The following is a 16,266-nucleotide window of genomic DNA, read 5'->3' as shown; positions in this document are numbered from 1 at the left end:
AGATAAAAATATCTTTCAATAGTTTTCAAAATATGGATATAAGGCAATTGTGTACATCAATAATATAATTATATCTCAGTCCTCCCAATCACTCCAACCTCACAATCACTCATTCCTCACAATCACTCGGCACTAGCACTTAGTAGGTACCTGCGCTCACTGGGGGTGTGCAGACTCCGAAGGGACTCCTTCAGCCCAAGCGCTATAACAAACCAATCATGGCATAAATCAATCAGGCCCACAGCCTCACTCAGTCATAAATCAATAAAACATGTTGCGGTGTTCAGACCGATCCCATAAATATCCTCACAATCAGGCCCTCGGCCTCACTCAGTCATTAATCTCTCCATCCGCTCGGTCTCTCAGAAATCAGAAAAATCAGCCCAAACAACAATAACATGAAGTATTAGATAGAATATAGAGACTGAGAAATGATATACGAGTAAAAACTATGATTGAGTACAAATAGCATTTAATAGACAATTCAACATGTAACGCGGCCCCTACGGGACCCAACAGTGCCAACATATAGCCTAAACATAGTTTCTAACATGATTTACAGTCAATCTTTCATAACACATAGGCAGCATAGAGCTAACAGCATGTTGTTCAACTTTACAGTTTCTACGGGACGTACCAAGTGACAATCCCTTCGGTGCACACCCACACGCCCGTCACCTAGAATGTGTGTCACCTCCAAAAATAGTCACACAATGTTCGGGGTTTCATACCCTCAAGACCAGATTTACAACTATTACTTACCTCAATTTGAACAAAATCCTATTTCGCAATGCCTTTGCCTCTCGAATCAGCCTCCAAACGTCCTGAATCTAGCCAAAAGTAATACAATACAAGTAATATACGCTAAGGAACCAATTTCACAAGAAAAATTACTTAATTGGACACAAATCCCGAAATCGATTCAAACCCGGCCTCCGTACCCACGTCTTGAAATCCGACAAAAATTACAAAACTAGAAAGCTCATTCACTCACGAGTTTACCCATACCAATTTCATCAAAATCCGACATTATTTGGTCCTTCAATTCTCCAAATTACTCTCTCCAAAATTCCAAGTCTTAACCCCTTATTTCACTTCAAAAATCCTACTAATTAAGGGGGAAATCAATGGAAAAATACTGTAGCTAATGATAATAGAGCTCAAGCAACTTACCTTAGTGAAAACTCTTTAATCCACTTCAAAAATCACCCCAAAAGCTCCAAGATCCGACTTGAAAATGGTGGAAATGAGCAACAATTCGCGAGGCCTCCTTTTTATACTTTCTACCCAGTGAACCCGCACCTGCGTCCAGATCCCTGCTTTTGCGACGCCGCACCTGTAGAATTCCCATCACGGGTGCGAAAGTCACTTAAAAATCCAGACTCCGCATCTGCGGCAAAATCTCGCACTTGCGATTGCGCACCTGCGCATCTTCGTCCTCTTCTGCGGAACCAACCAACTTCCTTACTTCCGCATCTGCACCCCAGGTCTCGCAGATGCGCCTGCCTTCTCGCACCTGCGGTTCCAGCTAAAGTCCCATATGGCCGCATCTGCAACTCCTATGTCGCTCATGTGGTCTCGCACCTGTGTCTCCTACTTCGCAGGTGCGGACGACACCAGAAGCAGCAGTTGATCAGCTGTATTTCCAAGTTCCAAACTCCCCGTTACCCATTCGGAATCACCCCGAGCCCCTTGGGACCTCAACGAAACATACCAACAAGTCATATAACCCCATACGAACCTAGTCGAACCTTCGAATCACTCAAAACAAAATCAAAACACCAAATTACCCTCAGATTCAAGCCTAAGAACTTATATATTTAAAATTCCGACCGATTTCGGTCGGCATTTGAAAATTAAATAAAAAAATTTAATTAATAATGACTGATTTCGTTCGGTAAATGCTGTTTGGTGTCAGTCAACACATTGAATAAACCGACAGTTTTTGGTCGGAAATTTTCGACTAATTTCGGTCGCAACACGTTAGCGACCATCATTTTTCCTACTAATTAAAAGTGGTCAAAAATCGGTCGTTTTTTTTCAATTTCCAACCGATTTCGGTCGGTTCTCCTGAACGAATTTAGCCAGTTTTTTAGTAGTGTATATGGTCAACTTAATTAAGTGGATATATATATTTGGTGCGGATAAATTTTTATCATCGCGGATAAGTGACTTACTATCACATGTTAAACAATATTGATAATATAAAAATAAAATTACACACTCAATATATATGACTTAAATCCTTGATAAAATTCCGTAAAAAAAATGCAAGATTCCAATTTTATTCATCTTTATTTTTCCGTCCTTCCTTCCCTAGCCACTCACAACTCAAGAAAAAAAAAGGTCGAGACTCGAGATCATGGTTTAGTGGGATTTCTAAAAATATAGTGTAGATGTAATCATCATCACATATTTCCATTTCTCGCAACATCACTCAATATCAACTTAACACCCAAACTTAAACTACTTTACAGGTAATGCCATAACCTGCATCGAATAATTATCATCCTTATCTCGCCTTCATTCATTTCTACGTTACCCTCTACTGTTTGGTCATACATTACCAAGTTGGGAATTCCATATATGACCCTTTACGTAACCTATAGAGAGAAACATACCCAAAGATTTTTTTATTTTTTTGGGGGGTTGGGGGGTGGGGGTGGATTTCATTTCCAATCAAACTAAATTAATTTGCGTGCATTTTATTTGCTTAAGAAACCATGTATATCTAATCTTTCTAGAAGTCCATCTTATGGTCTTTGTTTGGAGCTCACTCAAGCTATAATCGTGCTATGATTTGAACAGCCTCCAAAAATTAAACAAATTCCAGTGTTGTTGGTAATCTAATTCTCTCTCGATCTTATATAAGCCACTATCTCCATTTCACGGCTCTAACTATTTAAAATGGTTTTATAAAATTATTAATCAAATTCTTAGTTGATGAAAATCAAATGAAAGGAATTAACTATGTTAATCCTGTTAGAATATACTATAAGCCATGCGTATTGTTATAGTATTCTTTATGAACAATTATTTATTTACTTGTTTAAATTCAATAAAGTTTCATTTTAAATAGATCATGTGTTGGTTTGTGCGTCCATTGCTTACATAGTAGATGATTTAGTGTATAGAGTTTAGCTTATACACGGAAGATTAAATCATCGGTTCTTGTAAGACATAATTAATGTTCACAATCTAATGATGGAATTGGACAAATCATCGGAATGATTGTAGCACAAGATTAAATATAATTTATCTTGATTATGGGAATGGTTTAATTCCAACTTCTTGTGCTAGTACATTTTGTATGTATTGAACGGATCAAGTAGAGATGAGTATTTTATACTGACTTTATAAAATAATTTCTCTAGTCCATTTAATGTACTTATACTCTTAATCCTGATATAATTATTATTAGCTGTGTATGTCACTTGTTGTTTTGATTTATTAAAAGGCGAAATTCTTTCGCAAGTCAATAAGCCTGGTAAATTGAATAACAATGATATACATTGGCGAAGTAATAATTAGTTGATGGAATCCATGTCTCGATTTTGAGATTGATGATACTCCTTTATGAAAGCTTATAAGTTTTCATGTGTAAACCCGGCCGGTGGATTTTGTATCCGACGCATGAAATAAGTTTAGTGTAAGTCTAAAGGAAGTAATCAATAAATTAAATAGTCAGTAATTTAATTTGATTGATTAGTATCTGAATCTTAACATGGGGAGTTAAATAAGGTTTTATGGAAGAATTTCGAAATTGAACTAAGGAGTGCAATTACGAATTTTTAGTGGAATAATTCGTAATTTATTATGATGGAAATTAGTTTCAGAATTTCGAAATTAATATCATAATAGGAAGCCTTGTTAATTAAATTCAGTGGTCCCTATTGTGCCTAAATAAAAGAAAATAGTGGAAACTGTTACTTAGTGGGAAAGAAAACGTGGAAATCGTCCCTTAGTGGGAGAAGGAAACCTAACAGGTTTTGAAAACGGTTTTGACCTAAAAAACGCAGCTATATATATGGATATAAGGGCTGGACGTTTTTTTACATGATTCTGACTGCGGTTTCTACTAGAATTTTGCCCACCCAAAATTCTCTATTTTCGGTTATTGTTTGGGTAACACAGTAGAAGACTGTGGAAATCTGCTAGTGTGTTTTCAACTGAGGAACTGGAGAACGACATAGATTTGTTGTGTTTACGCTTCAAGAGATAATCCTAAAATCTCCATACGTGCTAGTTGTTTAGATTACACGTGAATAAGATTCTGTTATTGCTTCCGCTGTGGTATATATTCCAACAAATCCGAGTGCCATCTATTAATGATATGTAATAGTACTCCGTTCATTTCAGTTTATGTAGGACTATTTCTCTTTTAATCCGTTTTAAAAGTATAGCAATATTTTTCTTCACTCTTAATGACAAGTTTTTATTGTCATGTAAATGTTATGACATATACAAGTTTCAAAAGTCCAAATATTATGCCACATATGTTGAAACAGAGAGAATAGAATTATACGCATACTTTAAAATTTTGAATGCGATTTTCTAGTGGAAATTACATTTTTTTATATCACATGTTACCTAAAAATAACTATAAATAACTTTTACAAAGAGTGAAATTAATAACCTAAGTCGTGAATAATCCACTTACATATAAAAAAAACTTTACACTATCTAAATCGTGAATAATTGCCCCTCAAAGAAAGCAAGACAATTAGTTAGAGGGTTAGTTGGAACACCGAGGTCATTTTGGTACTTACACACACCTAGCTCGGTGCATAAAATGATGTTGCCTCAGCATGCTTTGATGCCACAACCAAATTCTTGAGAAGGCTCATTCAACTTCACTTTTACACCCACTGAAATTAATCTCTACTTTCCAAATGGCTGAGAAAAGCAAAGTTCTGATCATTGGAGGAACTGGATATATTGGAAAATTTGTAGTAGAAGCAAGTGCAAAATCTGGACACCCCACCTTTGCTTTGGTTAGAGAGAGCACACTTTCTGACCCTGTTAAGAGTAAAATTGTTGAGAATTTCAAGAATTTGGGTGTCACTATTCTTCATGTATGTATATATAGTGCATTAATTCTTTCTTTTTATGCAAAACAAAATGTGGAAAACGAATATTTCTAATACAAGGTAGGGGTAAGATTTGCGTATATTCCATCCTCCCCAAACTCCACACATGGGATCACACTGGACTTGTTGTTGTTTGTTGTAAAATGAGGAAAAATAATTGAAATAAAATTTTACATGCAAGTAATTGTAAATTTCTTGTTTTGAACAGGGTGATTTATATGATCATGAGAGTTTGGTGAAGGCTATAAAGCAGGTGGACGTGGTAATATCAACAATGGGGATGATGCAATTGGGTGATCAAGTTAAGCTCATTGCTGCTATCAAAGAAGCTGGAAATATTAAGGTACTAAATGGTTCTTATTTTTAAATATTTTAGGATACATTTAGCATAAGTACTCCGTCATTTCTATCTGTTAATGCTCATTCATAGTACTTTGATACCAAAAAAAAAGGGCAGCCGCTATGCGTGGGGTGCGGAAAAGGGTCCGACATTGTACGCAACCTTACTCTATATTTCTGCAAGATTTCTGCAAGAGGTTGTTTTTACGAACTGGTGACCTTTTGGTCTAATGGCAGCAACTTTACCACTACTTTGATACAATTAGCCTGTATAACATTTGAACAAATATAACACAAGAAGTAATGTAGGTCAAAGGATAATAAGGGAATCTTGATAACTAAGTTGATAAAAATTCTTAAATTTATAGATTGCATTTGAATTAGAGAATCTAAACTTGATCGATATGCCCCATCACATGATACCTCAAATTAAGGGTGTTAGCCTCCTTGAATTAACACATCAAATGAGTTAATTTCCTAAAATGGTCCGAATTTTCAGTCTGATTTTTCAGGCAACACCAGTTTTACATAATGTTTATGGAAATAAATTATCTCATACTTAAATTTTTCAGAGATTCTTCCCTTCGGAGTTTGGTATGGATGTTGATAAGACCAATGCTGTGGAACCAGCAAAGTCTGCATTTGCTGTGAAAGTTCAAATCCGCAGAGCTATTGAAGCTGAAGGAATTCCTTATACTTATGTCTCATGCAACTGTTTTGCTGGTTATTTCTTACCAACTATGGTCCAGCCTGGTGCCACTGTTCCCCCTAGAGACAAAGTCATCATTCCTGGGGATGGAAATGTTAAGGGTACGCGCAAAAAAGTTCTTATCCCCGCGACACTAGTGTTGGTTGGCGACTCCATTGATTTGTATGTCTCATTTTTGTATACTGTCTGTTTGTTTGTTTGCAGCTGTATTCAATGAAGAACATGATATTGGCACTTATACTATTAAAGCTGTTGATGATCCGAGAACGTTAAACAAGACCCTCTACATTAAGCCTCCCAAAAACACGTTATCGTTCAATGAGCTAGTGGCTATGTGGGAGAAAATGATTGGAAAAACTCTGGAGAAAATCTACATTCCAGAGGAGCAAATTCTCAAAGACATCGAAAGTTAGTTATCTTATCATCTCTCTTTAATTTAAGATTGTTCATTCAATTTAGCATTGGTGATCCTGATGTTGTGTATATTGTATACTGTTGCAGCATCTCCAATGCCATTGCCTGTTATACTAGCAATCAACCACGCAACATTCGTGAAGGGTGATCAAACCAATTTTAAGATCGAGCCATCATTTGGGGTTGAGGCCTCGGAACTTTATCCAGATGTCAAGTACACCACTGTGGAGGATTACCTTGGTCACTTTGTCTAAAGTTTACACGTTTAATGTCTCCGATCACTCGAATAAATTGTTATACGATGGGTGTTGTCAAAACATTTTGTCTTGATTTGTGAGTGTATGTAACCTACGTGACCGGAGACTTGGTGAATGGTCTGTTTTAAGCTTATATCTGTTTTCAATATCATCTAAGTATATTATGAAACTACAAAAAATGGAAAACATTGGTGGATTTTTGCTTTTGCATTATTGTCTACCTTCTTGTACCGACTCTTCATTCAGAGCGATGCGTGCCACCTATCCCCGTCATTAATTCAATTAAGAACCTATGCAATAGTATCGCGATCAAAGAGCTGACTAAGGGAATGGGCGAATACATAGGAGCGGAAAATGTTGTCAATTTGGTATGATGAAATAATGAGGTCTTACCCTACCATTATCATGCTTTAGTAATACTCCAGGAAGTTCTTCTCTGCTTTTGCCAACTAGTTATTAGGTAAACCCTCCAACTTTAGGTGCAACAGTGTATGCTTCATTCTAGACTGGATCATGATCCTTTCATAATTAGAGTAATTTTTTGTCTGAGGGTGACAAGACTTTTCAGCAGCAACAGTGTTAGGATGATTAGACATGAAGTAAACTTGAAGATTAATAAAGAAGTCACAAATAAAGGAAAATAGGATTCAGAATATTTAGCTAAAAATTAAAACCAGCCAAAATTTCTTTGAGGCATAGAGTCCCTTTAAACAAACTTCTTTGGCGTTGCTTTTGTTAATTATTCTGCTGCCTCAAAGGCTAAAACCTTTAACTTCTTTTTACTCAAAGTTCATCAGTCCCCATATATTGCCATTATTGTTATGTGGTAGAGAAAAATTAAATGGAAAAAGAGGGAGAAATAACAAATTATGTACTTTAATTAATGGAATTGTTGCTGTACCTTCTTTAGATATATTTACGAATCATAGCGTCCACTCTAACCCCTCCAATAATGCAAACACGACCCTATCTCAATATCAAAGTGAAGCTGCCTTAACAATTTGGAAAATGGCACTAAATTTCTGCAACCCGAAAAGGAGTCCTCACTCATCAATGACTACATGCTCGGATCCGCCAAAAATATCGCCACATCGGTGTCAGATCCTCCGAACATGCACTACTTCAGACACAGGTATGAAAGATATTTTTGAGGGCCTGAACTACATAACTTATAAATAATAACTCTCCCATAACCTCCCTCATCCACGTGTCGGGGCCGGAAATGGCCCCAACACTGGTGTTAATAGTGGCATCGACTCTTCCCGTGGCGGTGCCGCCGCAACTAGCGCCCTCCTTGGCAACAACTCCATCACTTTGCCATCCTTTATTCTCTCCTTTAAGTCACCTGCAAAAGAGAGATTAATAACTCCAAACTTTATATGACCGGAAGTGATGAAACATTTTAATAATATCCTTACTTGTGTGTTTGATAACAAAAAACTCCCCATTGGCTTTAGCAGAAGCTGACAAACGGACAAGAACAGGTGTAACAATGGTGAGAACAGCCCAAAAGAATAAAATCAAAATAAAAGTTCTCCCACTCATTTGATAGAGAATTTTCAGAAAGACATTAAAATGAAGGATTTTATGTAGTAAGCAAAACTGTATGTAGTTTGGCTTAGGTACTACAAGAAGACTTTTAATTACTTAGCTGGCCATGTTTTAGGAACAATTGCATTGATGACTATTCCAAACTACTACGAATAATGCCCAATTGGACGTCTATGATTTGTATAAATAAAACCCCATTTTGTAATAAAAGTCACACACTATGATGATAATCTTGTTAATTTCTCTGTTTCGGTTGTTAGGAAGTTGTTACACCGTACCACTTGTGTGTTTATAATTAAGTATTCACATGGCATATCATATCCTTACTCATACAGCGCAGTTTATCAACTCATTTTAGCCCAAAATCATCTTATCTTCGAAATTTCCCCTTCAAATTAGGCACATACTGTTATGTTAGTTAAAGAGTCAATGAGAATTGAACAGACACCTTTGACACTAAGCACAGGGTGTAGTGGACTTCTATATGCACTTTCAAGGAGTCCGAAACCTAAATGTGGTTTTTTTTTTACTCAAAATACGTTTTTAAGTGTTAAAAAAGTTACCTTTCTGAAGCAATAAACAAAATGAAAACAACGTTTTAGGTCAAAAACGTATTTTTTTAATATTTAAAAACGTATTTTAAGTCAAAAAGAACCACATTTAGGTTCCGGACTCTTCCAAGAAGCAACTTCTTCTCAAAAGCAAATTGAAAAGACAACTCGGTGCACAAACTCCCACTGTGAGCAATCCCGAGGATGGCTGGACCACATAGAGTCGGTTGTATGTAGTCCCAACTCATGCCTAATATTTTTGCAATAGACTATTTTTAGGGTTTAAACCCAGTTTCCTGGTCACAAAGTGACAACTTTTATCCTTGCGCCTATCTCCTTTTGCAAGAACAAATACATGGGTGAAATTTAAATGACTGAGTTCTCTTCCTAGTTTGGGTTCTAAATGTTTCCAAACTGCTGACAACAATAACAACGGCCAGTGAAATTCTACTAGTGGGATCTGAGGAGGATCGTGTGTACGCAGACCTTACCCCTACCGCTGACCTTGAAACAAAATATTGAAGGAGAAAGAAAACAGTTTTGCTAGTTAAAACGCAGCAATCTACTGCTAAAAATAATTGACAAGGGAATCCTACGAGGGACACCTTCCCCGAAAATTACAGTGTATATATAAGATCACCCACTGCATAATGCATACAAGGGACAAAAGAAACAGAGTCGTCCAATTATATCAAATCAATGACATTTAGCAAATTCATAATTGAGGAAGATGCTAGTAATTTTCTACGCTCTTATCTCCTGAGTAGTGAGTAGTGGAGGATCATCTGGAAACAAGAAAACTCTGCATAGTTTGTCATGGCAATTACAAGATGCAGAAAACCATACATTTTCTATTAAAACATGGCGCTAGAGTAAATAGCAAATTAGTATAACAAGGGTTATTGAGATAGTATTACACTCTCTAATCTTTGGATGGTTAAGAATGAGAAGGGAGAGTAATCATAAACTTGACATAGTACTAAAATTAATTTAATAAATAAGCAATTACTTATTTGGACATAAATGCTGAAAATGATGTTTGCTGAAAAAGTAATGATAAATATCCTTAATAAAAAGCTTATTAGAAATAACTTTACTTTTAGTTCCAAAGTAAAGCCCTCAGTGGGGAGATACCAAGTACAATTATTTTCAATAATCAAATACTCCTTTTGGATTTGGGAGGATAATTCAACTGGAAATAAATCCAAGTTATTCTAAGTGGTCGTTTGGTACACGAGATAAGATGAGATAAAGTGTGGTATTAAACTTTGGACCACATATTTGGTTATCTATCCTGAATATTCCATCTTATTTCATTTAATCCTGGGATTATAATCCGGAATAATTTAGTCGCCATACCAAATTATTATATTCCTAAAAGTAAGAAAAATCTTAAAAATTGCTAAACATGCCCCCCTTAGAAAAAGAAGAAAAAAAGTCAATCAATCTCTTAACGGAAAGGAAAAAAGGAAAAGCCAAATTGCCAAATTTGCCCTTTGGAGGCCCAAGGCAAATTGGTACCCTTCATTCTGCCCTACCAATACTTCCTGAATCCGTCATTTCTCACTCTCTCTTGTGTAGGCTGTAGCTAAGCCACAACACAAACAGCTTGACTGCATAACCCACTGATCAAATAGAGGGCAAAACGAAGACGAAGGAGAGTCGAAGTTGAAAAATGGGAACCCTTGGGAAAGCAATTTACTCCCTAGGATCCATCGTTCGAGCGACCGGCCAAGCCCTTGATCGCGTCGGCAATCGACTTCAAGGCAGCTCCTACTTAGAGGAACACCGTAATTATCCCTTCTTCTTAACCCTAGATCTCATTTCTTCTTTACCGTTGTTTTTACTTGCATATCGTGTCACTACATCATCTATGTTTGTTTATGTTAATTGCATTTCATCCAGTTGCGCTTAATTAGTATTCCTCAATCTAAAAAAATGGTTAACACATCTGGCTTTCGGAGTGAGGACATTTAGGAAGTTGTATATAATTTTAATAAAATTTGCATATTCAGAGGTTATACGAACAATCAAACAGGAAAAAAAAAGACTATAAATCTCAGCCTTTTAGATGAAGATAAAATCTAGTCAAACGAATATTGTTTGACTCCTCATATAGTGCAAGTACTCTTCTTCTTGAGACAGTTTGAATCCTCATCGGAGTTCCTACCAAAAAAGAATTAGAATAGGGCGGAAAAGCCTTTTGGAATGGGTTTTATAATGGAAGTTCTAATGTGTATTTGAATGTTATATTCAGTAGTTTTAGTTAACGGATGATATGTGCAGACAAAGAACAAGTGGATGAAAGATGTAATATGTAAGAATGCAGGTGTAATGAGCTGTAAATGTTTGAGATGTTTCAGACTATATGATAGCAAAAGTACTTGCACGATATTTGAAGCGTAAGTGGTGTTATCTATTGTCAATGCAAACCTGTTTTGCTGGTAGAATTAGCTACTTTCTTAGAACTTGTTTGTTCATAGACATTAGTTCACCCTATTCTAGCTGCATATTAAAGCAGATTTTCAAGGACAACTGGTGCTTACAAGAAATAGACTTTAGGCAGTTTATATCCCGCCAATAATTTATCAGAATCATATATTTCTGCCTAGAAATGGAGCAAGGATCACGAAGTTGGTTTCAGAAGGACTTGAAGTTGAGATTTCGGTGCCCATTCTTGCTAGCCTCCATTCTGACTTGAGAACTTGATTGCTATCCTAGTTGCTGCATTCCCCCTTCTAGTATACATAATGTGCCTACTTAGGAGCAGGATGTGCTATGCAACATGAAAAAATATCCATTTCATTGTGACTAACTATTAGTCTACGGCAACTCCTACCTCTCTCTCCTTTATCTTATAGTCCTCCAGTAGTTTAGAGTCCTATATTCTTTTAACCTAGTTATATTTGAAGGGGCCAAAAAAGACATATCTTTTCATCTTCTATATCTCCCAAGCTGGCCCCTCTCACCCCCACCCCCCCACCCCCAAAAGGAATTATAAATGAGTGCGTAGAAATCAATTTAGCTAATGAAGCAGGAAACTGGATTTGGATTTTGTGCAAACCAGGTAACTTTAAACAGATTGCATTATATTGACAAATGCATGTTGAACATAGACTAACTGATAGTCACGTCATGTTGGCTAACCTCTCACCAACCATATGCCTACCAGAGAAGTTACTTGGCACTTTTTGCTAAACAGATCAACCTATAGACTGCTGAATTTTGTTGAGTACTGATGACAGGCAGTTGTATGCACTTTTCTCTCACTGTATGTGTGTCTATTCAGTATCAGATGCTAGTGTGTATGAACTCCTAGGTCATAGTTGAGTATAACCAATGCATTATTGTCAAATTATTTATTTTACATCTGAAGTGCTCCAGTTACGCCTCACTCGTCCTCCATGAAACAATTTTCCTTTACCTTTCCAAACCCCCTCCCCTCTTCCTAATTGAAGAAGAAAAAAGAGGATCCATGATTTGGCCTTCTAGTATTTAAACTCCTTTTGCGTGGTTATGGTCTTATGTTGTTGTCATTACTTCTATTGTTTTATGTCGATGGTACTGATATATTATCGCTCTTTTTGCCTTCTTGAGCCGAGGGTCTTCCGAAAACAGCCTCTCTACCCCCTTGGGGTAGGGGTAAGGTTTGCGCACACTCTACCCTCCCCAGACCCCACTTGTGGGATTTTACTAAGTTGTTGTTGTTTCGTGGTTAAATTTTGGTCTTATGCTCGGTTATTTACACCTTCTATGTTTCAGTGTCTAGGCATCGAACTCTTATGAACATACTCGATAAAGCTCCGGTGGTGGATAAGGATGTGTTTGTGGCTCCAGGTGCCTCAGTCATCGGAGACGTACACGTGGGACGGAATTCATCTATTTGGTATGGATGTGTGTTAAGAGGTAGGTTATCCCAACATTGTTGTTGGATGGTGCACTTGACCGTTGATTCTTCCTGTTCATTTTTTTGGTTTTTTTTTTTTTTTTTGGGGGGGGGGGGGGTATAGTAGCATCCTTTTGATTTTTGTCATTTTTCCATGACTCCCCTTTGTTATATTCGTAAAAATCTTGAAGTTGGTTATGCCTGTTATTTTTTAAAAATTAAGATATCATCTTTTGTGCTTTACTCTATGAATTGTGTAGCTCTTAATTTAAGGCAAACTTTTGAAAATTGATCAATAAATCAATGCTCATGACTATTTTGGGGGCTTGTTGGAAGTTGAACAATTTCACTCCTGAGTCACTAGTGGAACCTAGTATTTTCTGTGGATGGGCATATCCTGTAGGTATTCCTTATAAAAAAAAAGGAGCATATCCTGTTGGTATTCCTTATCAAAAAAAAAAAAAAAAAAGGAGCATATCCTGTTGGTATTCCTTATCAAAAAAAAAAAAAAAAAAAGAGCATATCCTGCTGGTATTTCTTTTGGTTTGTCTCAGGTCCAAGATGCACACTGAGATGGTCCTGACAATTCTAAACCTGCATGCTAGAATTTGGCGAAGAGCCCTTTGCTGGAATCTTGAATTATTTATTTGGAGCACATCTCTTCTCCTACTTCCCCTTCTCCTTGATATATTGCTCTTTTTACTCCCTACAAGTCAATTCAGACAGTAAAAGGAACCATGAATAATGATGAAGTAGCATTTATATATTATCATTTCAAATTGCACATAAGGACCTCAAAACCTGACTTACATGTATATGTACAGTGTGTTAGTACATATCTCATTTCTCCGATCACCTAAGCAATCAGTGAAAAATGTGAGGTGTGGAAGGGGTGTTCACGTCCCAACCCAACCTTTTGAGGAAAATTTAAATTCTCATAGATGACCCATTTTTATCATATGGGCCTCCCCTCCCCTTCTCCGGCCTTTTGTCTTTTCAAGTATCATGAGTATGATTGTCTGTGGGTGGGATTGGAGGTGTGTTTTCTTAATCATTCCCAAGACTTGATGATAACCACAAGCACTTCAGCATCATTTTGTGTACAGTGATTATAAGTCGGCAAGAAATATTCCTTTCCATGCTATATTGTCAGTATTTTCAATTTTTATGTACCTTATATTTGACAGGTGATGTTAACAGCATCAGTGTTGGATCTGGTTCCAATATACAGGATAACTCCCTTGTTCATGTGGCCAAATCAAATATAAGTCAAAAGGTGCTACCCACCATTATAGGGAACAATGTCACTGTTGGTAAGCATTCAAGTCAACCTTAGCATCACTTGTCTTGGTTTTATGGATAGTGACTTAAACTATCTGTAGGTCATAGTGCTGTTGTACATGGCTGCACCATTGAGGATGAGGCCTTCATTGGTATGGGAGCCACGCTGCTTGATGGTGTCCATGTAGAGAAACATGCCATGGTTGCTGCAGGAGCCCTTGTGAGACAGAACACAAGGATCCCCTCTGGAGAGGTATGGTATCCGCTTGTCCCCTCATCATCACCAATGGTCACCTTACAGTAACTTCACTGTTTAATAGAGATGATGGAGGCATTGCTAAAATGACTTGGGTTGGTTTAATTCCACTGAGGTGTTATACCCACTCCGTGAGGCATACACCTACATTTGCTGCTACTTGCGAGCAATAATACCTCACCTTTTAAATTTGTATGGACTATGGAGTTTTTCTTTCTTTTGTGGGATTCAAACTCTGTCCACCTATGTTGGATACATGAAGGAAACAAAGATTCTGAAAGACAAGATTGGATCATGACTTTAATTAGATACTGCAATTGGCAATACGTTATTCTTATATAGGAACTTGCCCTTATCTATCTGATCTTGATTGCAATTTGGACTTCAAATTTCCTAGTTCATTACTGCTGCACAGCAAAAATCAGTGGCTTGAATTGTTTGCTTTTCTTCCTATTTGGTCCTTGAGGAAAGTGGCTTCTTGTGTATTGCACTTGAGAATTGTTTGATTGCCTGGATTTCTGCACAATCTGCTTGCTATGAATTCTGACATTTTGCTTGCAATGCTATTCTGAATAGGTCATATACAACATTGTTGCTTATATATTGCAAAGTCATAAGTAATTTGAATATGAATTGGAAACTTTGATAGTATGCCAATTGCCCAACTTATTTGGCTTACTTTTCTGGTCCACATTTTCCTATAAATTTGACTTATCTGACTGTCTTAACTTTGTACTATGATTGGTGGCAAGGGAGGTTTAGGACTGTCCAATGTTTCAAAAGTCTACCATTTGTTTTCCTTATTCCATTCTGAATAGTTATGGTGATGAGTTGGATTCAGCGTAAAGCCACATTATGATTGGCTTCTTCTGCAAATAGTGATGATTCAGGAGACTTAAATCTGCTCTCACCATCTAATTGTGAATTTCTATATGACACAGGTATGGGCAGGCAATCCAGCTAAGTTTCTGAGGAAGCTAACTGATGAAGAGATAGCCTTCATTGCCCAGTCGGCAACCAATTACTGTAACCTCGCTCGTGTTCATGCAGCTGAGAATTCCAAGTCCTTTGACGAAATTGAATTTGAAAAGATGCTTCGTAAGAAGTATGCCAAACGCGATGAGGAATATGATTCTATGATTGGTGTTGTACGTGAAACACCTCCCGAGCTTGTACTTCCTGATAATATTCTCCCTGAAAAAGCTGCAAAGAGTATCATCCAATGAGATCCCTGCCCAAGCAACTCTCTCTTTTTTGCTTTTCTGAGATTGATTTTACCCTGTGAGCATTGTATGGGATAGTCATGGATATTGGTTGTTGCGCCTCCAAATAATACCAAACTTATTGGATAGCATCGATATGTCAGTGCTTGTAGTTAAGACTTTTGCCCCTAGGTTCCCAGGCACTTGTTCATCTTGGGAGAGGACTTACACCCAAAAGCCATATACATTTGGTGCTTGTAACTTGGAAATTGTTTTCATAGATGCTAAATTGTACTTGGAATAACATGAAACATTGATAGCGCGTTCCAAAAGTAGTTCTGTCTCAGATGAAGCATTTGTGTTGGCAATGCCCTTGTTGTGGAGTTCTCCTAAATTCAGCTTAATGGTCTTAAAATTCAAACCACTTTAGTCGTGCTTGATCGTTGACTTATGGTGAACAATCAATTTGGGATGCCAAAGTTTTTATTCACCAAATTTTCTTCATCCAGAAAATGTTTTCCCTGTTTTCAATGGGGAATGAAATTATCACCTGCAATGTCAAATTTCTCATTGTCAACTATTGTGCTTATGCTTACCTGAGCCAAGGGTCTATCGGAAACAGTCTCTCTACTTCTTTGCTTGTATTGGGTACGTCGTTATTGTCGTTGTACACTTCCTAAATCCAGTAAACTCTTCTACTGGTAGAGATTCCTCCTAATGGCTATGCTAA

The 16,266-nt window shown here is 37.1% G+C and overlaps 2 protein-coding genes across 2 annotated transcripts; both read left to right on the top strand.

The window, feature by feature from the left end:
- The first annotated feature begins 4,892 nt into the window (after nucleotides 1-4,892).
- On the top strand, nucleotides 4,893-6,806 carry LOC107822129 (isoflavone reductase-like protein). The gene is made up of 5 exons (NM_001326089.1): nucleotides 4,893-5,075; nucleotides 5,299-5,433; nucleotides 6,002-6,239; nucleotides 6,343-6,546; nucleotides 6,640-6,806. The coding sequence occupies exons 1-5, from the start codon at nucleotides 4,893-4,895 to the stop codon at nucleotides 6,804-6,806; spliced, it is 927 nt and encodes a 308-aa protein (NP_001313018.1).
- Nucleotides 6,807-10,458: 3,652 nt separating this feature from the next.
- On the top strand, nucleotides 10,459-15,868 carry LOC107822138 (gamma carbonic anhydrase 2, mitochondrial). Its single transcript, XM_016648643.2, has 5 exons — nucleotides 10,459-10,701; nucleotides 12,674-12,817; nucleotides 13,985-14,110; nucleotides 14,180-14,331; nucleotides 15,276-15,868. Exons 1-5 carry the CDS (start codon nucleotides 10,587-10,589, stop codon nucleotides 15,558-15,560), a joined length of 822 nt encoding a protein of 273 aa, XP_016504129.1. The 5' UTR covers nucleotides 10,459-10,586; the 3' UTR covers nucleotides 15,561-15,868.
- The last annotated feature ends 398 nt before the right edge of the window (nucleotides 15,869-16,266 follow it).

This window comes from Nicotiana tabacum, chromosome 16 (assembly GCF_000715075.1).
Source record: "Nicotiana tabacum cultivar K326 chromosome 16, ASM71507v2, whole genome shotgun sequence".
Taxonomy (NCBI): Eukaryota; Viridiplantae; Streptophyta; class Magnoliopsida; order Solanales; family Solanaceae; genus Nicotiana; species Nicotiana tabacum.
This window is presented reverse-complemented; position numbering and strand designations above follow the sequence as displayed.